Raw genomic sequence first — 25,246 nt, 5'->3', positions numbered from 1 at the left:
TTTATTTTGTTTAGAAAAATCATTGTCACAAAATTTAACACTTTATTCATCTGCTGATGTTGGTATTCTTCATGGACACTTTTCTAAAATATACCACAGTTCTTAATTTCCACATTTTAACTTTTCATACATGTTAATGTACACAATTACTCAATGTGGTAATTGTTTTTTCCAAGTAGGTCTTATTAGACAGTATCATGTCACATAATTGATGGCTGTATTAAGACAGAAAAGAGTTTGAAATATTGCTATGAGAGCTGTGAGATGTATAGTCCTTGAACTAAAAAAAAAAAAAAATCCTTGAGGCTAAAAAATGATCATTTATCAATAATTGTTTTGATACTAAAAAAAATGACTAGAACAGCTCTTTCAAAATGCAGTTAATTCCAGAATTTTCTTTAATGAAAAAGCTACTAATGAGAATTTATTAAAAACAACTATACAATTGACGCTACTTTTGTCATTTGCCAAGAAGCTCCAAGAAGGCTATTCAAAGATAAATCTAAAGTTCAATCACTTCCAATAACTTAGTGATTTAATTCACTAGCACTAAATTTTTACTTATGTTTAAAAGCTCTCTTGCCAGGTTGGGCCTGGCAACGGCAGCCTAGTAGCTAAAGTCCTTGCCTTGCATGCACCGGATCCCATATGGGCACCAGTTCATATCCTGGCTGCTCCACTTCCCTTCCAGCTCCCTGCTTGTGGCCTGGGAAAGCAAAGAGGATGGCAAAGCCTTGGGACCCTGCACCATATGGGAAGAAGCTCCTGGCTTCTGATCAGGTTGGATCGGCTGAGCTCCGATTATTGTGGCCCCTTATGGAATGATCCTGTGGATGAAAGATCTTTTCCTTTATCTCTCCTTCTCTCTGCAAGTCTGACTTTCCAATAAAAATAAATAAATCTTTAAAAAAAAAAAAAGTCCTCTTGATAAAACCGCTCCAATTTTTTTCACAAAGAAGAATTAAATGAACACCCCAGACAAGAATTTCAACCCACTGTCAATAGGAAAACAAGGTTAACACAAACCTTGCTTTTTTTTTTAAACTAAAGTGCTTCAGATCTGTACTAATATGAGAGTACTTCAAAAAATTTATAGAATACATATTATTATGAAATGACGTGGATTTCCAAAAAACTTTTGCAGAACTTGTATGATCTTTATGATCTTGAGGAGATAAATAAATAAACTTGTCTTTTAATTCCACAAATTTTTTGAAGTACCTTCATATCCATTCTTCTAGAAATAGCTGCCAGTTTCAGCTTCTGTCAACATGTCAGTTTTATTAACATGTCTGGGACATGCGATCTTATCAGAAGACTGCTACTCCCAGGAAGACAGGAAAATGCAGAGACTTGGGGACAACTTTTTGTCTTCAAAAACCTCTTATCTGCTTTCTTACAAGGTCCAGAGCTGTAGTTTCAAATGGCTTCAGCTGGCCAACCTTACCTTAATAAGAGAAAAGTACTATTTTTAAGTGCTATTTTGTTCATATAAATCATTTTATATGTAATTTTCATTTAAAAGCTACTTCAGAAAGTAAATAAAAATACATGGATTCTTTGAAAAATTTCTGAATACGAATTAGCGTGTGTCTTAATGACACACATGGAGAACTAATTTGAGTAAATATTTCACTACGTATTTCTCTAACCTTTAGTAGCCACTTCACATTTAGTAACTGAAAAACTATAAATATTGGAATTGCTCTAAAGAATATATCAGTTAAGAAAACCAAATCCATACTACTGCATCTAAGCATTATACTGAATAAGCATTTTACTTTTAACATCCCAAACTGCCTCACAATACCTCTTAAGAAAAGGTAAAAATACTTAGACTTCTTTAACAAGGCCTTCTGATCAATATGCATACAGAAAGCCTGTAATGTGAAGCATACACATGCCACACTGTGCTTAACTACATGTGTACATGAATTTGCCCGGGTGTACACATGGGCACACACATCAACAAATGCAACTTCCGTCAATCAGCACATGAAAACTGAGTTCAAAAGACCTTCTTTCTTTCTTATTCTTATTAAACATAAGTTTCTCCAAGATCTAGTTAGTAAACCAAAGAATATTTGATAGATCAAAGGAAATTACTGAACTAGCACAATATGAACACATCTTTATATAGTTATTTTTGCTATAAAATAAAAATACTTCATTCTCATAAGCACAAACATTTCACTTAACAAGTTCTCATAATTCTGACATTCAGCAAAGGCTATGAATCTGTGAACAAGCGTGCTTGGCTGAACCTGCAGAACTGGACTTGTGTACTTTTACACGTATGAATAAAGCATATCACATAGTAAGAGAAAATTACTTACCTGAAACTTATCCTTTCAGAAGGTACACTGGGAAAATGGATTCTTTGAGCCCCTGTTTCAACTCCATGTATGAACTTTCTAGCTTTAAGAGCCATTGACACTGCCCCTAGGGGCAGAACAAGCTTTGGAACTCCCCTAGTGAGTATGTCAGTAGGTTCTTCAGGTGCCTTCCCTCAGTTCTTTTCAAATTCAAAAGATGAGAGGAAAAAATAACCCAAGAAAAAAATCCTGTAAAGCAGAAACCTTACTCTTTGAGGGAAGGAAGGTAGCTCATTTGTGAATCCATTCCAGAGCACGCTTTCTGAGAAAAAGAAATACAGGTAAGTAATTTTCCCATCTCCAAAGGTGACTGGTGATTAATGAGTGGATTCACAGAGTGTGAAGAGTAAGCTCCAGGTATGTCTGTTTAACACACAACAATCAACTAATGAGGACAAACAGAACAATGGATGGTACGAGAACCAAATACCTCAAAAAGCAAAAAATAAGAATATTATAATAGACTAACTACCTCAACATTACGTTGTGCTCTGGACTGCAAGAATAAACAATGACTTTGGAAAGCTAATCTATAAAACTCAGTAAGACAGACTTCCAGACACATGTCCCATCAAAATGTACTAATATAAATTTTCTTAGTCATTCTTATATGTTAAACTATTTTTCAAATAGTTGAGTTACATCTTACAACAAGTGAGATAGATTATTAGGCCATTCTAGATCAAGGACTTGACTTGGGGCTTTCATAACTGGACTCACTACCTGAGGAAGCCTGCATTTCATAAAGGAAACATTGTCAATGCAGCACCAAACCAAGCAATCATTTTGAAAAGCTAAACACTATCATCTTCTCATCCACACAGAACTTTCAGCTTTACATTACCCCACCAAAAATTCTCTAAAAATATGTATGTACATGAATAAATTTGAGGAGATAAACATGAGGATTTGGGTAAAAAAAACATTTTGGAAGTAAGCTAACTTGTATTCAAACCAATTTATATACTTAGGAAATACTTTATATCCTTAATCTAAAGAGACTAGTACAAAGGGAAAAGAATAAAAGCAAATAATCACTTACTGATATTTCAAAGAAGAAAATTACATAAAGTTACAACTTTAATAAATATTTAAGAAAAGGCTACAGTGGCATATTTTGTAAAATGACTATATAAACCTAGATCATAAGTTCTTGGAGAAAAAACAAAAATTACCAAGGAGACTATAGAGAAATTTCATGCACATTATAACAAAATAATCGGTCATAAACATTACCCAGTAAACTTACTGAAATAAACTTGCCAAGCCACAAAGACAAAGCAAATAGAACCGTAATTCCACTTTTAAGGAATTAATTCATCTTCGGTTCAATTTCATTTAGAAATGTCTTAAAAAATTAACGATAAAGTATGTATAGGAAAGCTATCAGTAAACTAAATTTGGGAAAATATAATTTTCAGGAATATCAGAAAAACACAAATATGGACAGTATGTATGGAGAAAACTAAACTCCAATCTTGAAGGTGGGAGCATTTGGCCAGCACAGCAATTAGGAACACCAACTAAGACGCCAGTGCTTCACAGCAGAGGACAGGGTTCAGAACCCAGCTCCAGATCTTGATTCCACTTTCCTGCAAATACAGAGCCTGGAGGCATCATTGGGTTTCTGTCACGGCCAGGCCGTTTGGGGAGTGACCAGAGAACGGAAGCACATGTATGTACCTGCACTTCGTCACCTGCTCTTTCTCTTCCCCCCACTGCTTCTGTCTCTCTGCCTCTCGTGTAAATAACTATTAAAAAGAAAACAACAATGAACAAACAGAATAGTAAATTGTAACAAGCAGTCAAACTAAAGTAACTCCAGACAAAATTCTTAAAAACAGAATCATCCTAAAGGGTATAGAATTCGTTAAGTATAAAAAGTCTGAGGATGGGAGCAGCACAATGGTGTGGCACATTGATCATCAACCTGAAGCATGCGCATCCCATATGGGAGCCAGTTCAAGTCCTGGCTGCTCCACTTCTGCTCCAGCTCGCTGCTCATGTCCTGGGAAAGCAGCAGAGTATGATCCAAGTACTTAGGTCCCTGAAACCACATGGGAAACACAGAAGCTCCAGGCTCCTGCTTTCCTATCACCCCAGCTCCAGTCGTTGCAGCCATCAGGAAAGCAAGTCAGTGGACAGAAGATCTCTGTCTCTTCTCCTTTTCTTTTTCTTTTCCTTTTTTAATTTTTTTTTAAGATATACCTATTTTTATTGGAAAGTTAGATTTACAGAGAGGACAGACAGAGAGGAAGACCTTCCATCCGCTGATTCACTCCCCAATGGCCACAACGGCAGGATCTGAGTCAATCCAGATAAAAAATCCAGATAAAAAGCTCTGGAGCCCCAGAGCTTTATCTGGGCCTCCCACACACGGGCGCAGGATCCCACAGCTTCAGGATGTCCTCGACTGCTTTCCCAGGCCCCAAGCAGGGAGCTGGATGGGAAGTGGAGCAACACCCAAATGGGATCCAGTGCATGCAAATAAAGGATACCCACTAGGCTATCACGCTGGGCCCTTGTCTCTAACTTTCAAGAAAAAATGAAAAGTGAGGAAAACATACTAACCATGTTCAAAATCAAATACTAGCAACAAATGCCTTCATTTACTCCATTTCTTCCTAGTAGCAGGAAGGATAAAAATGAAGTGGGTTCGTTCTAGAGTCACAGGAGATAATGAGTAATGTATTTCCTATGTATAAAGTTCATAAGATAAAAGGCATAAATTGAAATTCAGAATTCCCTTTTGGAGAATCAAATGAGAAGAGAGCAGAAACAACATTCCCGTCTCTCCCTTGGCATATCTCACACCAACCCCCTCTGAACCCCAAAACCTTGCAGGGTATTATAATCTTGCTATGTTCTTCCATCAAATATTCTTTTTCCAATCTAGGTTTAAAGTAAATATGATTTGAGAGAGAAATATCTTTAAAGTAAAACATATTTTAAAACATCATTTTATAAGATATTAACTAATAAAAAAGGTCAACAAGGGAAAATATGGACAATTATCGTAAAGAACTTCCAATTTTCTCCGTTAACAAGGTTTACGGTTGTTCACAAAAGCTAGACAAAATATAAAAAGAATCAATGACTGACCAGAAACGAAAAATAGAATCAATGCCAGTGGTCTATCTTTATGGAATGAACACAAGGAAACTTGCATTGTGTATATATTCTGTATATTCTGTCAAATACTCTAACATCAGTTTAGTGATTTAAAAAAAATTAGCTCCTTAGAAATGTGTAAGGTGTTAAGAGTTAACTTCAATGGATCTTTTTAAGGTATTTTGTGATTAAGGAAAGGCATTCTTTGTTGAAATTATCTGAAATCTGTTATAACTGCTTTTACATGCTGAAAAACAATCTAAAATATCTTTGTTTTAAAGGGAGAAGAAAAAAGTAATTGATCTTCACAAGAAACAAATTTTTGAGATGGTAATATAGTACTCTTTTTTTATAAAGATTTATTTACTTTTATTGGATAGTCAGATACACAGAGAGGACGAGAGACAGAGAGGAAGATCTGTCTGCTGATTCACTCTCCAAATGACTGCAACGGCCGGAGCTGAGCTGAACTGATAGGAAGCAAGGAGCCTCTTCCGGTCTCCTACACGGGTGCAGAGTCCCAAGCCTTTTTGGCCGTATTCTACTGCTTTCCCTAGCCACAAGCAGGGAGCTGGATGAGAAGCAGGGCAACCGAGATTAGAAGCGGTGCCCATATGGATCCCAGCACATCACATGCAAGGCAAGGACTTTAGCCCCTAAGCTACCGCACCAGGTCTGGTAATATAGTACTCTTTAGAAAGGCTATCTTTTATGATTGGTCAAAACCTCCAATGAAAGAATGTCAACTGAATTTGAACTATGGAAATGCAACAAGGTGGAGTAATCCACCATGGGGGTGGGGGGAGGGTTTGGGGAGGGGTGGGGGGAATTCCAGTGCATAAAAACAAATGTGTCACATTATGCAATGAAATTAATAATAATAAAAAAATTGCACAAAAAAAAAAAAGAAAGGCTATCTAATGGCACTACACAAATTTTTATCTAATTCTGAAGTTTAAAAAAAAAAACTTTTACCTAGCCAATGAGTCATATTAATATACTTTATAAAAATTAGTTTATGCGACTATAAGGAGACTATCAATTTTGGAATACTATCCACATTACACACCTTTCGCTGACTCCTACATCTCCATCAAACTATCTGTGAAAACTACCACAGTGCTTTCCACAAGTATGAGTGTTGCTAATGATGATAAGAAGAAAAATAAACAAATTAGCATGTACTTAACCACCAGGTTGTGGCTAAAAGCTAAATTTATTGAAACCTAAATTTATGTTGGTCCTAAACAAATGTAAAATACATACACTGGAGCTGGCTCTGTGGCACAGCAAGTTAAATCACTGCCACAGCAGGTGCAGTATCCTAGCTGCTCTACTTTTGATCCAAATGCCTGCCGATTTCCCAGGAAAGCAACAGAAGATGGCCTCAGCATCTGGAACCCTGCCACCCAAGTGGGAGACCTGGAAGAGGCTCCCAGCTACAGCCTGACCCAGCCCCACCCATAGTAGCTATCTGAGGACTGGCGATCTCTCTCCCTCTTGGTCTCTCCCCCTCACTCTCTTGCTTTCTCACTGTTTTTTCATCTCACTCTCTAACTCTGCCTTTCAAATAAATAAATAAATCTTTCTTTTTTAAATGCAGTTTTGTTCATAATGAAATTTTCACTAACCCTGCATAGACATGTATTTCAAAATGTTCTACTCCAAAAAAGTAAACTTAACTTTAAATTCCAGTTTTTCACACACTTTATAAGTGCCTTTGTATAAATATTTTAGTCTACAGATAATTCTCAGAGCTATATTTGTCAACATTTGAAAATTCTGAGTTCTTTTCTGTAATCATGAAGTGGAAATCCTATCTTACAATACCAAACTTATTTAAAAATCTGAAGACAAAATGGCCCAAAGAATTTTTTTCTGAGACTCTAGATAGGATATAAAACAAAATCTTTATCTTTCAACCACTGTAGTCACATATAGGAGAGGATTGGGGGATTGTTTGCTTTCAAATTATTAATCAAGTAATAAGGATGATGACACAGAAAATAACAAAAGCCATCTACTGTTGTCTGACGTGAATTTACGTTGAGGTCGCAACATGCGACAAACTGAGAGCAAGCACTCAGATTCTGAAGTACTTAAATTATTCACAAGAGCTTTCAAAATTAAGGAGGAAGGGCATTTTCTGAAAAGTGAATATGCTTTGCTGCCAACACAAATTCAAAATACTACGAAAAATACCCCTTTTTTGAAAACTATTAATAAATTTCAAAAAGAACTCTTTTGAACAATCTCCTTAGCCAGCACATCTATATAAAATAATTTCTGCCCAACGTAACACATCAGTAACTAATCAGTTGAATTTATTCTTAAGAAAGCCTGAGTTTAGAAAGGAAACTTCTCTGGAGTTTAGAAAGGAAAAATAGCCCTTTTACATCCCAAATCGTGCTTTCCCACCCTTGGTATTTAATGACACTTTGGGCCAGGTAATTCTTTGATGTAGAGGGTAGTTCTGTGCATTGTAGAATATGTCAGCAGCACTTTCCATACACCTAATCATTAGGTATCAGTAGTAACGCTATTTTCCAAATCCCATGTTGGCTGTGATAATCAAAAATGTCAATAAAGTATTTTCCTACACCCCCCGTACCCCGATCCAGGAGATTTATTCCTACTTGACAATCAATACCTCATAAAAAAATCTTACCTATATTATATGGACAACAGTTCTCTTAAACTGTCATGCCAACACTAAGAGCACTCAAAAAGGGAAGAGAACAAGCTAACATAAATAGGCCAGATAAAAGTCTAATCAACTCAGGTAATCAATGAGTAAGATAGGTAAAAAGGCAAGGCATCCAATATTGAGCACATTATTCTGGCCATCCTAGCATTTGTCTCCAAACTTACGGTCTATGTTCTAGGTTTCCTATAATAAATACTCTAAAAAATAAGTGATGAACAAATTACTGACATCCTTAAACCAATGAACAAATGGATCAAAGAGATGTCCCAAGAGGAATGCAACTCAGAAATACTCTAGGACATTAACAGATATATGAGAGCAAATTTTATCCAAAGAATTCTAAAACAAAATATACTGACAGAATCATCCAAAAACTATCTCACTTTCTTCATGATTTATTCACTGCAAAGCGTCCTTATTCTCTCAAGCCACAACAATCACAAAAATCACTTAAGAGTCCTTACCCTTATAAAGCATTACCAATGAAGACCACAGTGCTAATAGCCAACGTGTTACAATCTTTGGAGGGTAGCTCTAAACTGATGGCAATTGTGGGCAAAAATTAAGCACCGAAGGAAAAAAAGAAAGAAAGAAAGACTAATTACAAAAAAGGAAATGTGGAAAAGGACTGGCATAGCACACAGTGCTCTTCTACATTTTAAAGAAGAGCGTTTGTTTTATCCAGCAAAACTACCTTCAGAGAGCCTGCCATATACCTACCTGCAGATGGGGTTCAAGGGTTTTCACTCCTACTAACATAAGTGACTAAGCAAGGATGCCCTCACAGTGTGAATCCAATTATACCAGTCGCCTTTGGAAATGTATCCGTAATCCACTATTGTAATCTTATGTTTTTTAATGACCAAGACTTTTTTTATTTATTTCTAAACACTGCTGCTAAAAGTAAAACTTTCCAAGGAAAGCAACAAAAACTGACAGAGCTTAGATGAAAAAATTTCTTAAGCCACAAGTAGATAATCCAGCATGATACTTTAAAAGCTAGAACTTACCCCAATGGCAGAAATCAGAAGAAACCACAAAGAGATTACTAGGATCCGCTAGATATTTACTGAAGAGTTTTCCGAATTCCTGTTCTTTTGACTCACTCAGAGCTCCAACCAGTACAGGAATAATGGTAAACTCATCCTTATGGCTTAAAGAAAACAGAAAAGGGGGGGAAAAAAGGCAAAACAGTCATTCTAGATGTTTAAGAATAGAAACAGTTTCTAAAATTTTGGCACCAGAAAGTGGAATATTTATTAACAGTGGTAGGGATAACATATAACATTACTGCTGTAAATTAAATGTTAAAAGGAATACAATATAAAAAACTACTGAAGAAAATTACAGAAATGTATACAGCTTTATCTAGCAAGCTATTTGACCACCAAATATAGTAGTACCCTCAAAAACAAAAGTCCATTAGACCTGTCAATTCAAGATTTGACAGCTATCCACCAACATGTAATCACCGACCCAGTCCTTTCAGGATCCTAAGAACATTAAAGCCTTCCTCGCCTAGTTTACTCCTTTCATTATAAATGCCATCACTTCAAGCACTTGTTCTGTCAGCCTAACAAATAAAAACTATAAACCTTTTTGTTTTCTTCAGTAATATTCACCAACCACACTTGAACACCTATCCTATTGATCCCAATACACAAGTTGAAAACACAACTCAAATTTCACTGGTAACTAGTTTACACAAAGAATTTCAAGCATTCACTTCTAACAGCAAGAAAAAGACACCCTGCCCACCCACAGTTTTGATGGCATATCTGCAGTTCCTTTTTCACTCTGTACTGACAGATTTATGGAAAAGGAACAAAATGAATTAGTAAAGAATGATTATGACATATAACAGAAACAGATGTATATCAAAAATCTTATTTTTAATTTCTCTGAAATCATATTTACATACCAAGGCATTTCAAAATCATCGTGGAAAATGGAATGAAGACAAATTTATTTTGGAATAAAAAAATTTTGGAATCTGTGCATACACAGGGTATTCAAAATGTTCAGGAAAATGCGTAAGATGAAAAAAAAACTGCATAGATTTCAGTTATTGGCACCAACATAAACTTATCTTTTAATACTATTTTTGTACAAACTTTTTTCAGTACCCTCACATATTCAATACTATTTATTTTCTGCTTCCAAACTTGAAATATTAGATCATGAATCATGCTTGTCTTTTTCTGAAAAGGACTTTAAAAACAAAAACAAAAAAATCACCATTATACTAAATGCTTTCTAATATGATACTTTGGCACTTAGCTGATGTAGGAAAAGGGAATTTATGCAAGGATTTTTTGAAAACACAAAGTTTAAGTAATCCCAGTTTAACTGCAGCCCAGCTGCATACAGCTCAAGTCAGAGCACCCAAGCTCCTCCCCCAAAGCAGCCCCCTTACCCTGGTCAACTGTGAAATAAACAGATCATACAGATCTCCAGTCCCTCTGCAATGCAGGGGCTTCATGGGCAGAATCTGCATCTATGGAGTAAGAAAAAAACAAGGAAGCTGGCAGAGGAAGCTGCCATGCGGACGTCTCTCCTCTGACTCCTAGTAGTTTGAAAGTAACTGCCTCTGTGAATAGGGGTTCTATGAGTAGTTAAGAGTAATCGCCAACTGAAAGAAAGAATTTCACCTGTTAGTAAAAACGTAGGAAGACTGTTTACAACTCTTCTACCCTCCAGTACTAATATATAAATAGCTACAAATGTCCAAAAGCAATGAGGATATGGAGGAAAAACAATTACATTAGAGTACAGTGAACGAGAGGTCAGAAGAAACAGGTTTCAATGTCAACCTCACACAATGTTAGGAAATAGTTAAGAGTCTAAACTGAGAAGTGATTTCCTTCTCTATAAAATGAACTTCATGACAGTATCTCTGAAGATGGTCTTCAAAAAGCTCACCAAAAATACTTATTGTAAAAGGATTATGCAGGGACTCAAAAATTTTTAGAAAACAAATCTTTTAATTTGGGCCTGTCACAAAAGTCTAGCAGCTAAAGTCCTCGCCTTGTACACCTGGGATACCATACGGGCACCGGTTCTAATCCTACTTCCCATCCAGCTACCCCCGCTTGTGGCCTAGGAAAGCAGTAAAGGACAACCCAAAGCCTCAGGACCCTGAATCCGTATGGGAGACCCAGGAAAGCCTATTGGCTCCTGGCTTCACATCGGCTGAGCTCCGGCCATTGCAGCCACTTAGGAAGTGAACCATCAGATGGAAGATCTTTCTCTCCCTCCTCCTTTATGTATCTGCCTTTCCAATAAAAATAAATAAATGAATCTTTAAAAAAAAGAAAAAGAAAAAGAAAATAAATTTTTTAATTCCATTTCTCCATGAACTTTTTTAAGCACCTGCACCTGTCATAAACTATGAGGCAAGAAAAACTACAGGAAAGGTATAATGTCAAAAATAGTTGGCTCTACATGGCTGGGCTGAAACATCCAACAACAAAAACCAGAATGGGGTAAAAGCCAGCCATGAAAAGCCACTGTTCCTGGACAGAAGGTGAACTGAGAAGGGCTGGCTCATGGACCCCCTGGTATGCACAAAATAAGCGCAAGAAGTATGATAGGAAACAGCCCAGAATAGGCCATGGAAAGTTTCCCACTGGCATACATTTGGCATGGGTCAGGGGCAGACCAGGCTGAATCAGTTCATGTCATCCACTGGCAAACCCGAACACCAGAGGAGAGTGTGGGTCGGGCCAGGTTTGGTCGCGACAAAAACCAGTGCACAATATAGAATGCCACGGTGAGGGCCCGGCGGTGTGGCCCAGCGGCTAAAGTCCTCGCCTTGAAAGTCCCGTGATCCCATATGGGTGCCGGTCCCAATCCCGGCAGCTCCACTTCCCATCCAGCTCCCTGCTTGTGGCCTGGGAAAGCAGTCGAGGATGGCCCAAGGCTTTGGGACCCTGCACCCACGTGGGAGACCCGGAAGAGGTTCCTGGTTCCCGGCTTCGGATCGGCGTACCGGCCAGTTGCAGCTCACTTGGGGAGTGAAACATCGGATGGAAGATCTTCCTCTCTGTCTCTCCTCCTCTCTGTACATCCGGCTTTCCAATAATAATAAAATCTTTAAAAAAAAAAGAATGCCAGGGTGAGATTACCTGTACTGGATTTGAATGCAGCACCCAACCAGCACGCGTGAGAACCAGGAAGGGAGAGGGCAGAGCCAGCGGGGGGATTGAGGGGCTGGTCCCCTCGCCGGACAGCTACTCCCACTGGATAGCGTGGGCTGGGATGGGGACAGACCAGACTGGGCAGGGCTGCAACACCTGAGTGCCGCATGTGGACTAGATCAGGGAAAAGCCAGGCTGGGCTGATTATTCCTGCCGGTTCTAGCATAAATTGGAGTGGGTGAAGGTTGTTTGGGCTTAGCCACAGACAGCTGGCAGAAGCTGGGACTGGGGGCTAATTCTGTCAAGTCAAACCACAGAATCACCCGAAGAGTGCATAAACCGGGACTGAGAGAGACCCGGGAGGGAAGTGATGGGTTCCCCCCTCTTGGGTCACTACTTCCGCAGGAGGGCATGAAAACTAGGACAGGGGCTGGGGTGGCTAGACAGAGAGGCACTCAACAACATCCGTGAGGGCTTGATTCTTGAGCTGGTTAGATGGAACTAAGCTTCAATGCCCATTGACAGGTAAGAGAGCCAAACAGGAAGCGGACAGACTGGACTAGTCTGGTATGCATACTGGCAGGCCAGGGTGGGGGGCGGGCCTGGTGGGGGTTATTGTGGGTCGCCCCGACTGGGCTGCAGCCCCCACTGGTTGATGAAAGGGTCGAGTACGTGCTGGGCAGAACCAGGCTGGACTGCAACACCCATTGGTTCCAGTGGGTGGTCAGGACTGAAAACAGAGAACCAACCCAGCAATTGCAACCACCAGCTGATCATGGCGATGGACTGTGCCGGGCCCAGTGCTTGCTGGAATATGCGGGAATCTGATCTGGGAATACCTCAAAGTTTCTTTGGTGATCTCCCCAATCGGACTGCTGGACTCAGAACCCTAGCCAGGAGAGGACAGAGGACAGAACAAATCAATCAACCACCTCAGCTAAATGTTGGGCAGCGAAATACTGGGCAAATGAAGACTCTATGATGGACTGTGACAATCAGTGGATTCTTCAATCACCTCATCAAGCTGGGAGTGGTGAGACTGGCAGCGATCCATAACTAGAGAACTATTAAAACCACCTGAGCAAGTATCTCAGAGCATGCCCCACATCCAGGACTTTGGGAGGGTGGAAAACTGGGTGGGGCTTCTCCCTCAATATCCCCCTTCACCTCAGATACATAAATACTATAATAAAATATATATAATAAAAAAAATAGTTGGCTCTAAAACAATATAAAAAAGGGCTAAAAAAAACACAGTTGGCTCATTTTAAATAAACATGTCTATTCTGCACATGAACCACCAAACCCTTCAAATCACCTCAATCTGACACCAATATTCAGAAATTCAAATTAAATTCAGAAATCACAAAATTTCAGAACTAAAAGTCTTATCCCTTGTGCAAACCTCAGACTTGAATCCAGGTTCATCCACCTAGCTTCTCTCATATCTAGGCCAAGGCTAATCCTCCCCCTACAGCATCTGCATCCCATTTGGGCACCAGTTCATGTGCTGCATGGACTGCCCTTTGGATCCAGGTCCCTGCTGACTGGGAAAGAAGCAGAGGATGACCAAAACCTTGGGTCCTGGATCCAACACAGGAGACCTAGAAGAGCTCCTGCCTTCAGATTAACTCAGCTCTGGTCATTGTGGCTATCTGGGGAGTGAACCAGCAAATGCAAGGTACTTTCTGTCCCTGTCTCTCTCTCAGTCTCTCTCTCTCCTGTAAATCTGTCTTTCAAATAGAAATAAATATTTCCTAAAAAATCAATCATGTATCAACTCCCAAAAAGAGGCATGCTCAGAGAAGCAAATAAAAATAAAAGCAACAATCTTAGGTTTTAAAATTCACATTCTGGTCCAGGCCTTGGGGTTGGGGGCAGCTTGCAGCTCCCCGCAGCGTGGCGGTTGTGGGGGGTGGCCCTGCTGGGCCGGTTCTAAGGCTGGGGACTCAGGCCAAAGCCACTGCTGGAAGGCAGTGAACGAGTCCTTGGCTTTGGGCAGCCAGTGCGCCTATTGGTGCCAAGCTCTGCCCATGGGCCGCCCAGCAGCGAACTCTGTGGTTTTTACAATATGAAACTGCTGCTTAGGGGCACCCATGAATAAGGCCAGCTTTAGCGTAGGTGAGAGATGAATTCTGGGTGATTCCCAGTAACAGGGTCAGGAAACTTTCGGGCAAGCATAAGGACTGAGACCTGATGGTTTGGAGGGGAGTATCCATAAGATCTCTTTGGGCCAGACTGAATCACCAGCCAAATTAGGAATCCTGAGATGGGCTGTTAGCAAAGAGCATCATTGACTGCCACACACCAATCCATACCAAAGCTATGGATGGGGGCCTGTCTGGCAGGAATAGGTACCATTACTTGACTGGGTGGTGGAACAGTGGACTGGTCACATTTGGCAGGGTCTGGACACTAACCAGCATGCAAGAGAACCTGGTCTGGGGGCAAACTCTGTGGGGGAAGTGTGGGTCCAACCCTGTGGAAATACAAGTCCCGCAGGCTAGCTCACAAGCTGGGATGGCAAGGGGCTAAGCTAGGAGTGACCATGGCACCTGCCATCACTTACAGGTAAAGGAACCAATGGCAATCTGAGCAGGTCAAGGCAGCACCACCCAAAAGTACATCCTAAAATAGGATGTGGGGTGGGCCAAGCTGCAACTAGAAGGAGGCAGACCGGGCAGGGCCAAGCAAACTTCAACTCAAACAAAAGAAATCAGGATAGAGCACATGTCATTCTGATCTAGGTTCTTACACCAACTGGTCTACATGAGGCAGGAATACTATGCACAGCATCATAGGCAAAGGCTGAGACAGGTGAGGGGCTAAGCCAACTGGGTCAGAGCTCCCACAGACACGTGTGCAATTTGGGGCTGGGAATAGACTCGGTTGGGAAGCTGTGAGAGCACACCTTTGCTGGGTTGGGATTGCCACAGGAGGGTGCGGGGGCTGTGTTCTGGTCTGGATATGGCTGCAATCTCCCTAGGCACAAATGTGGACTGGGGCTGGGCGCACCAAGCTGGGCTAGACAACAGCACTATCTGGTGCTCTGGAGAACCTGGGTAGATGTAGGACGGACTAGGCTGGGTCTCTGCCCCTACTGAGCCATGTGTGAGCAGTGCCTGGGTATGGACAAGCCTTGGCTGGGGTGAAACAGCCAAAACCAAGAACTGGAATGGACTGAAGGCCAGCAATGAGGGCTGGCCCGTGGAACCACCAGTACGCACAAGGCCTGGCATAGGGTTCTGAAGGAAGAGCTTGTAAAACTCCTCTGTGAGAACACAACCCCTACAGGTGAGTCCAAGAACCACCATATGGAGCAACCCAGACCAGGTGACAGGAAGATACCCACCATCATACATATGGCATAGGTGCAGGGCAGACCAGGCTGAACCTGTTCACATCAACCGCTGGCAAATCTGAGCACCAGAACAGAGTGTGGGTCAGGCCAGTTTTGGTCGTAACACATACCAGTGCACATTAAGGAATGCCAAGGTGAGGTAAGCTGTACCAGATGTGATTGCAGCACCCAAACAGCACACGTGAGAACCAGGGGGGAGGAGGCAAAGCTGGCAGGGGAATGTGGGCTCCCCTGCTGGACAACCACTCCCACTGGCAAGCAGGAGTTGGGATGGAGGCAGAGCAGACCAGGCAGGGCTACAACACCTGTGGGCCTCATGTGAGCTAAATTGGGGAAGGGCCACTTGGGCTGACTGTTCTGACTGGTGCAAGCAAAAATTAGAGTGAGTGAGGGTTGGTTGGGCTTTGCCATATCAGATGGCTGAAGCTGGCACTGGGGGCCAATTCTGTTAAGTTAAATGCCAGAATCACCTGGAGAGTGCACAATCCAGAAGTTGGAGCGGCCTAGTAGGGAGATAGTGGGCACCTCCTTAGTGGGTAACCACTCCCATTGGAGAGCACGAAAACCAGGACAGGGGCAGGGATGGCTAGACACAAAGGCATCTGCCAGTATGTATGTGGGCTGGATAGTAGGTTGGTTGGGTTGAACTAGGCTTCAATGCCCAATGACATGTACGAGAGCTAAATGGGATGTGGGACAACTGAACAAGCCTGCCGTACATACTGGAATGCATGGGAACCAGGATAGGGGGCAGACCTGGTGGGGGTTATGGCGAGTCGGCCCAACTAGGCTGCAGCTCCCACTGGTATGCGTGAGGACCGAGTATGAAGTGGGTAGGATCGAACTGGACTACAACACCCACTGATTCAAGTGGATGACGGGGCTGGAAACAGAACTGACCCAGCAATTTCCAACAACCAGCATGTGCATAAGCTGATTGGGGCGACTGACTGTGCCAGACCCTGTACTGGCAAATTTACTCAAGAATCAGGTTTGGGATCATCTCAGATGAAGTTTCTTTGGAGATCCCTCCAATTGAACTGCTGATCTCAGAACCCCCACCATGAAGAAACTATTTCAGCCAGTAGATTCTGAATAGGTTTCATCGCGATTGGAACGGCAAGATTGGCAGCAATTCAGAACTGATGAACTATCAACACTGCTTGAGCAGGACCCTCGGAGCGTGCCTCACATCGGGGACCTGGGGTGGGTGGGAGGCTAGGTGGGGCTTTTCCCTTGGTTTCTCCCCTGACCCCAGATACAGGGGAAAAAATGATATTAGTGTGGAAACAATGGTCTTACCCACTTTCCTGTAGCCCTTGACCCTTTGTACCCTAATCAACCAAGTAAGATCATTTTAAAAAATAAAAAATAGGGGCCGGCGGCGTGGCCCAGCGGCTAAAGTCCTCGCCTTGAAAGCCCCGGGATCCCATATAAGCACCGGTTCTAGTCCCAGCAGCTCCACTTCCCATCCAGCTCCCTGCTTGTGGCCTGGGAAAGCAGTCGAGGACGGCCCAATGCATTGGGACCCTGCACCTGTGTGGGAGACCCGGAAGAGGTTCCAGGTTCCTGGCTTCGGATCAGCGCACATCGGCCCGTTGCGGCTCACTTGGGGAGTGAATCATCGGACGGAAGATCTTCCTCTCTGTCTCTCCTCCTCTGTGTATATCTGGCTGTAATAAAATGAATAAATCTTTTAAAAAAATAAATAAAAATAAAAATTAAAAATAAATAAAATAATAAAATAAAAAAATAAATAAAATTCACATTCTATATTTGGACTCTTGGTGAATGAGTGCAGAATCTCATCCCCAGGGCACTTCAGTTACGCAGCTACTTGGAGCACCCGCATCCCATGGCAGAATGCCTTGGCCTCTGCCACAGATTCCTAATAACATACACTCTGGGAGTCTTAAACAACAGGTGATGATTCAAGTACTTGGGTTTCTGTCACCGCTGTGGGAGACCCAATCTGAGCTCCCAGCAGCTGATATCAGCCTAGCCCAGTTCTCTCTGGTGCAAGTATTCAAGGAGTAAACCAACAGATGGAAGGCATCTATCGCTCCTTTTTCCACCCTGCTTCAGTCTTTCAAGAAAACACAAATGAATAAAATTAAAAAAATAAATAAATAAAAGCTATAACCAGCAAATATTTGTTAAACCATATGGACGACCATGCAATTAAAAAACAAACAAAAACAAAAAAAAGTGCCCTCAAGGAAAACTCCAAAATTGGATAAAACCATCCAAAACAATCATTTCTACATCCTGGAAATTAACCAAAGGCAAAAATATTTATGATGACATTTATAGTTGAAAAACTAACAAGACTTCTTGGTAAAAATCATAGCAGTCTGGCATCTTTCCAGGAACTGAACATATCCACTGCAACCCAATCTCACTGACAGAAAAATTCCATCACTGTGAGGTTGGCTGTGAAAGTGAGCAGTTTTAATGTCAAAGCAGATAACTTGGATGTGCAGCAATCAAAAAAAGTCCACACTTTATTGGAAACAAAAAGGCCTGCAGTCCCAATAGCCTGGGATAACTACATCAATTACGGTGGCAACCTGAGGACCAGACGAAAAATCCTCATGCATGCAATGCGACACCTAAAACCACTGAACACAAAATGAATAGGGCAAACACGAAAATCAACTGAATTCTGAATGTGCTCTCAGAAGCACACAGAATCCCTCAACAGCCGGTGAAAGCCTAACTGGCTCAAAGCCTACAGGGATTAACCTTCAAGCAATTGTTAGCTAAGCGGGAGCCCATGCAACCGCAGGTGTGAATCATTGAAAGCCAAGCTCAAAAACTAAAAATAGAGACTGGCATGATGGTGGAATGGCTAAACCCTCACTTTGCAAGCACCAAAATCTTGGGACCCTGCAACTGCGTAGGAGACCTGGAAGAAGCTTCTGGCTCTGGCTTCAGATCAGCTCAGCCCCAGCCGTTCGTGGCCACTTGGGGAGTGAAACAGCTGGAAGATCTTTCTTTGTCCCTTTGTAAATCTGCCTTTCCAATAAACTAAAAAGAAGAGGGCGAGGAGTCTGGTGTAGTGGTGAAGATCACTTGGGAAATGCACTAATCTCAGTCAGGAGGCCTGGGTCCTTACAGCCAGGTCAAAGAAGGGGAAGTAATTAAACATTGGTTCATGAAACCTGTTCCCAAAATAACCTCCCCTCATTTTGGCCCTCCTTTCCACCACGATTATGTCTCTGTGATTTCCTTTTATTCTCACAGTGCTTCTATCCCTTTCATGCAGTTACTGTACTCCCAAAGTTCTTACAGAAACAAGAGACTGCCATTTCCCAAGCCTCCGTATACGAACATCACTTACCTGCTCTTGTTGGACCAGTCCAATCCAGAGTATGGGCACCCCACACACCATCACCTCATGCCCCCACCCCACCTCCCTCACTGCACTCGAATCAGGACTGAGTGGCAGAGGTCCCAGAGCCATTCAAACTCCTTGTCCGCAAGCAGAACGAAGTCCTAGGTAAACTTCTTGGCCCCAGCGTTCTTCCAAAACAAACAAGCACAATCTCTGAATTGCTTCCCAACCAATGAGCCTGCAGAGAGGGAGGGCCAGAGGCTTGAAAAGCTCAGCTCCACAACTCTTCATGTCTGCTACACAGTCTACAGCTACGTAAGCTTTCTGCCCTCGTGTGTGTGTGTGTGTGTGTGTGTGTGTGTGTGTGTGTGTGTACAAGGGCAGCTGGTAACCTCCGTAACTGTATTACCTCAAATAAAATCATTTTGGTTTTAAGTTCATATCCCAACTCCTGTCTGATTCGACCCCTTTTTGCTTATATTCTCATGGCATAGAGCATTAAAAAATAAATAAATAAATAAAAATTGATGTAAACTGCTAAATGAATAAATAGAATCTGAATGCAAAATGTCATTCTCTAGGCAAAAAATGTAAGCCAGCAAAGAAACAGCAAAACGCAACACATACTCAGAGGGAAGCATTTCCAGCAGGACTGTATCTGAGTAAGACTGGATATTGAATTCAATGAAGATGTTAAAACAATCAGTTTAAATGTAGTCAAAGAACTAAGGGAAGTCATGCTTAAGTATTTTACAATTAAATAACTAACCAAATAAGAGTACATGGCGTAGTAATCTCTACCCACAGCGATGACATCCCATATCGGTGCCAGTCCCAACAGCACCACTTCCAATCCAACTTCCTGCTAATGGCCTGGGAAAGCAGAGAAAGACTGCCCAAGTGCTTGGGCCCTTGCATCCATGTAGGAGCACTGGAAAAAGCTCCCAGCTCCTGGTTTCAGACAGCTCAGCTCCAGCTATTGCAGTAAATAAATAAGTAAACCTTAAAAACAAAACAAAACAAAAAAAACCTACATGATCTGAAGTACGAACAATAATCCACACAATTAAAGATTTTATATATGTATATATAAATAAAATCAAGACAGAGTAAAATCATAGAAAAATAAAGACATTTAGAAAACTGTAGCCAACATTAAGCATACTAGTGTTATTACAATTAAATCTCAGAAATGGGACAGTGAAAAATAGAAGAAATGAGGCTGGCACTAGGGCAAATCCTGCAATGCCAGCAGCCCCTATGAGAACCAGCTCATGTCCTGGCTGTTCCACTTCCCATCGAGCTCCCTGATTGTGGGCTGGGAAAACAGTGGAGGATGGCCCAAAGCCTTGGGACTCTGCACCCATGTGGGAGACCCAGAAGAAGCTCCTGGCTTCTGGCCTTGGACCAGCCCAGCTCTAGCCATTGCAGCCATTTGGGGAGTTGATCAGCAGATGGAAGCGTGCAGTTCTCTGTCTCTGTCTGTCTCTCTCTCTCTCTGTGTGTGTAACTATGTCCTGAAGGATGACTGACAAGTAGAGACGGATGAGAAGCAAATTCAGAACTGAGGTGCCGCAGCAGACCAGCAGCACCACAATTCCAGAAAGGAAGTGAGGGCACTGGGTATCCAGGAACCTTTGGACTAAGGTCTCCACTGACACCTGATCAAATTTCCAATCCACAGAATCAAGCAAAATACAGGCAGATGAGGGTAATTTGTTGGGCAGCAATACATGGCTAAGATAAAATAAGAGTGCCTGGAAATGGGGGGCTGCTGTAACAGCATCCTAAAACTTGTGACACTGTTTTTTGGGAAACAGAAGCTGGCAGAAGCTGGAAATGCAAGGAGACTTTCAGTATCTTCCATACTGGAAGAGTGGTAAGGAAAACACTACAAGAGGCTGAAGAAAGGTCACTCAAATTACAGTTACAGAACAATTAGCAAAATTGTTCACAAAGCACTTTTGAAGATTAAAGATATACCTAATAAACCTGTGAATCAGGCTAAGGAGATACAGAGCTTCCTCACAGCTTAGCTTAAGAAGGCACAAGAAGAAAACCAGAGCTAAAAATCAGTTCGCAAGCACAATTTAAAACAAATATTTCTAACACGGAATTCCTTGGTTACAAAGCAACAGTTTCGGGCCCGGTGGTGTGGCCTAGCTGCTAAAGTCCTCGCCTTGAACGCGCCAGGATCCCATATGGGTGCCGGTTCTAATCCCGGCAGCTCCACTTCCCATCCAGCTCCCTGACTGTGGCCTGGGAAAGCAGTTGAGGACGGCCCAAAGCTTTGGGACCCTGCACCCGCGTGGGAGACCCAGAAGAGGTTTCTGGTTCCTGGCTTCGGATCGGCGCAGCACTGGCCATTGCGGCTCACTTGGGGAGTGAATCATCCGACAAAAGATCTTCCTGTCTCTCCTCCTCTCTGTATATCTGACTTTGTAATAAAAATAAATAAATCTTAAAAAAAAAAAAAAAGAAAGCAACTAATTCTCATCACAAATCTACCGAAACAACCAACATTTCCTCCAACCCCACCCCCCAGAAGAACAAACAAAACAGCAAGACAAACATGAAAGAGCACTGCCTCTCAAATCATAAACTAATAATATGTCTCCAAGATCCTTTATTAAGACCTCAGAAAGACTTAAGGCATTGTTTGCACAGCTTGTCAAGTAGGAAAACGGTTTCCAAGAAACTTCTGGGTAATAAGCGTTAGCAGATAAAAGAAGGAAGTTCAGGTGTTCTATGGCTTAATAGCTATGCAATGGTAAACTACAGGTAATGCATTATTTTTTATAAAGCTACATGACAAGATTTTTAACATTTTATCTCTAAACAAATTGGAAATGTTTAGAGATGGAGAAAATTAGAAATGGAGAAATCAGTACATTCACCCTGACTCAAGTATCATGTGATATACATATATATCAAAACATAAACGAGTCTCCATAAATGAGTCCAATTTGTATGTAAGAGTTAAGAATAAAAACTAAAAATAAGAGGAATTTACAGACCTTTCAGTCCTGTCTCAGAAAGAACTGCAGATGTGACTACAGTATAACAGAATGTATTTATATAAACTAATATATAGAAAACCAACAAACTGGTTAAAAAAGCTCACCAGCCTGAACCAAAAGAAACACTGTCAAACCCAAGAGGCTTTCAAATGCGTAAATATATACAGCACACTATGACAAGTGCAGAACTGAGGCCACAGCACACTAGCAGCACCACAGTTCCAGAAAGGAAGTGAGGGCATCAGGTGTCCGGGAACCTTTGGACTAAGTCCACCTGCAAACAAACTGTCTCCACTGACACCTGATCAAATTTCCACCAATCAAACAAAATACAGGAAGATGAGGGTAATTTGTTGGGCTGTAATAGTTGTAAATTTTTTTTAATTTTTAAATTTTATTTTATTTGAAAGGGTCAGAAAGAGACAGAGGCAGAGCCAGAGAGACCTTCCATCAGCTGGTCACTCCCCAAACAGCTGCAACAAACAGAACAGGGTCAGGCCAAAGCCAGGAGCTTGGAATTTCACCTGGGCTTCCCACATGAGGGTACAGGCCCACACACTTGGGCCATCTTCTATCACATTTCCAGGCCATTAGCAGAGAACCAGAATGGAAACTGAGCAACCAGGAAGGGAACTGGCACTTTCTTAGATTTGCATTGTAAGCAGTGTCTTGATCGCTGATGCCACAATGCCAGCCCAAAGCCCATTTTTAGGGAAAAGTAAAATTGATCCAGAGAGCAGAATCAATAGCCCAAAAGATCCAGCCAAAACATGGAGAAAGACTGGGGGTGACGAGGGGAAAGACGGGAAAGAACGAAGGACGGCGGCAACAGGGGCAGCGGAGAGAAGGATTTAAACACAGCCGCTTTTGGAAAGGGAAGGATCCAGATGCAGTTCCGGCTTTTCCCAGACCCCAAGAGCGTGCCTCGTTTTAGTGTTGCCAGGGCTGGGCGGCAGCGACATGGAAGTTTCTGGCTCCTGGGTTAAGATCAGCCATCTGGCTATCGTGGTCATTTGGGGAGTAAACTAGGATGGGGCACCTCTCAAGTCCGTATCTCTCCCTCCCTCTCTGTAACTTTGCCCTTCAAATAAATAAACAAAATTAAAAAAAAAAAAGGGAAGGAAGGAAGAAAGAAAGAGAGAAAGAGAGAAGGAGGGAAAGGAAAGGAAAGGAAAGGAAAGGAAAGGAAAGGAAAGGAAAGGAAAGGAAAGGAAAGGAAAGGAAAGGAAAGGGAAAAGAAGGAAAGGAAATATTTTAATATATATAAATATATACTAATATATATTAATAATATTTCAATTAACAAATCCTGTCAGAACTTAAAACACTGGGGATAGTGCTATATAGCGAATTAAACAATCACCTGCAAACACCAACATACACATATGAGTACACAAGCAACCTCACTTCTGCAGAAAGGAGCAGATGTCCCTAATGTTTGTGCCTGGGCCATCCTCACGGGAAGTATCAACGAAATTCTTGGCTCCCATCTTTGGCCAGGCAGAGTCCTAACCATGTAGACATTTGGGAAGTGAATCAGCAGAAGGAAACCTCTCTCTCTTTTTAAAATAAATAAATCTTACAGAATATAATAAACAACTCCAAAGAAGAAATGAAATCTTACAAAGTTTCAAACTATAAATGGAACATCAAAACTATATGAAGGAGGGCCCGGCGGTGTGGCCTAGCGGCTGAAGTCCTCGCCTTGAATGCCCCGGGATCCCATATGGGCGCCGGTTCTAATCCCGGAAGCTCCACTTCCCATCCAGCTCCCTGCTTGTGGCCTGGGAAAGCAGTTGAGGACAGCCCAATGCACTGGGACACTGCACCCGCGTGGGAGACCCAGAAGAGGTTCCTGGTTCCTGGCTTCGGATTGGCGCAGCCGTTGCGGCTCACTTGGGGAGTGAATCATCGGATGGAAGATCTTCCTCTCTGTCTCTCCCCCTCTCTGTATATCTGACTTTGTAATAAAAAAAAATTTTTTTTAAATCTTAAAAAAAAAAAACTGTATGAAGGAAACAAAAGGAAAAATAAGAAAAACGTGACCAACAAAGACAGGTTTCTTATTCAAATACTGCACTAAAAGAAGAAACCTCAGGAAACGTTTCTTATTACAAAGTAAATTAACCACAAGCACCTGCTGGGCTGTGATGTGCTCAGCAGAGAGTAAACAGATGCACCGCCCGTCTTACTCTCTGCAGAGTCCAGGGAGAAGACCAATAGCAGGTACTGGGTAAGAACAATCAGTCATTTAAGAGATTCATATGCTTTGTAAAAGGCTGAAATAAACGGATTATAAAGCTACTTTCAAAACTAAAACTTCATGATTATTAATAAAACTGTACCATAGAAGAATGTAATCATTCTTGTGATAAACAATTGATGAATGAAATATAAAGAACTCAAAAATATACACTTTATATAGGTAGATATGTTTCCACCTAACAAAACCACCATATTAATTTGCCTTCACAAACTTAAAACCAATTTTAAGCCACATTAACACATCAAACCTCAAATTTTATTTCACTTCAGATAACAAAAACATTATCTTCTGACCCTCATAATTACCTTACCCTACTTCAAATAATTCCAAAAAAGTAATGCCTATTATTTTTCTAAGATGTGTACATCAAATTAGTATACCTTTCCATGGCTTTAGCTGTATAAGGCAAATGCATTTCAATACTGTGTTCATCTTCATCTGTTTGCAGAGACATGCGTTCAAACATTCCTGTCTTCCACAGTTCTCCGTAAACTAAAGAGATTCCAAAATACATTAGAACAAAGACATTAATGTATGTCCTTATCCTATTGGATTTTATCCTATTAACACAAAATAGTATACGCTGGCAAGAGACAGAAGCAGCAGAGAATTCTCCTGCATTTATTAATTTTGAAAAAGAAAAACTATATATTTTATCTACCAAACAAAATGACAACAAAGATTTACTTACTCATTATATCTGTAAAACAGTTACATAAATAATAATTTAAATTTCTCTTTAATCTCCTTTATTGTTTCTAAAATCATCTAAAATGCCTTGATCAAGGCATGCCAGCAAGAACTCCCATCTAAATACAGGAAAATCAACGGCCTACTTTTCTGGTTAGATAATGTAGTTTTGGGGTCTCATTTTTAAATAAATCGTGTGCTATTACTACTTCCTATCTCAAGTTTCTGCCATACTGTGAA

At 41.4% G+C, this 25,246-nt stretch overlaps 1 protein-coding gene across 3 annotated transcripts in view; it reads right to left on the bottom strand.

The window, feature by feature from the left end:
- MEMO1 (mediator of cell motility 1) overlaps positions 1-25,246 on the bottom strand; it is a 102,133-nt gene that overhangs the window by 19,548 nt on the left and 57,339 nt on the right. For 2 of the 3 annotated variants that reach the window (XM_058668115.1, XM_058668114.1), the window contains exons 6-7: positions 24,697-24,808; positions 9,204-9,346 (exon numbers count right to left, since the gene is read on the bottom strand). In XM_058668115.1, coding sequence (XP_058524098.1) covers positions 9,204-9,346; positions 24,697-24,808 — 255 coding nt within the window. The remainder of the gene's footprint in view (positions 1-9,203; positions 9,347-24,696; positions 24,809-25,246) is intronic. The other variant, XM_058668116.1, reaches the window with a different exon arrangement.

This window comes from Ochotona princeps, chromosome 8 (assembly GCF_030435755.1).
Source record: "Ochotona princeps isolate mOchPri1 chromosome 8, mOchPri1.hap1, whole genome shotgun sequence".
Classification (NCBI taxonomy): Eukaryota; Metazoa; Chordata; class Mammalia; order Lagomorpha; family Ochotonidae; genus Ochotona; species Ochotona princeps.
Note: the sequence above shows the minus strand (reverse complement) of the source record. Positions and strands in the feature narration are given on the sequence as shown.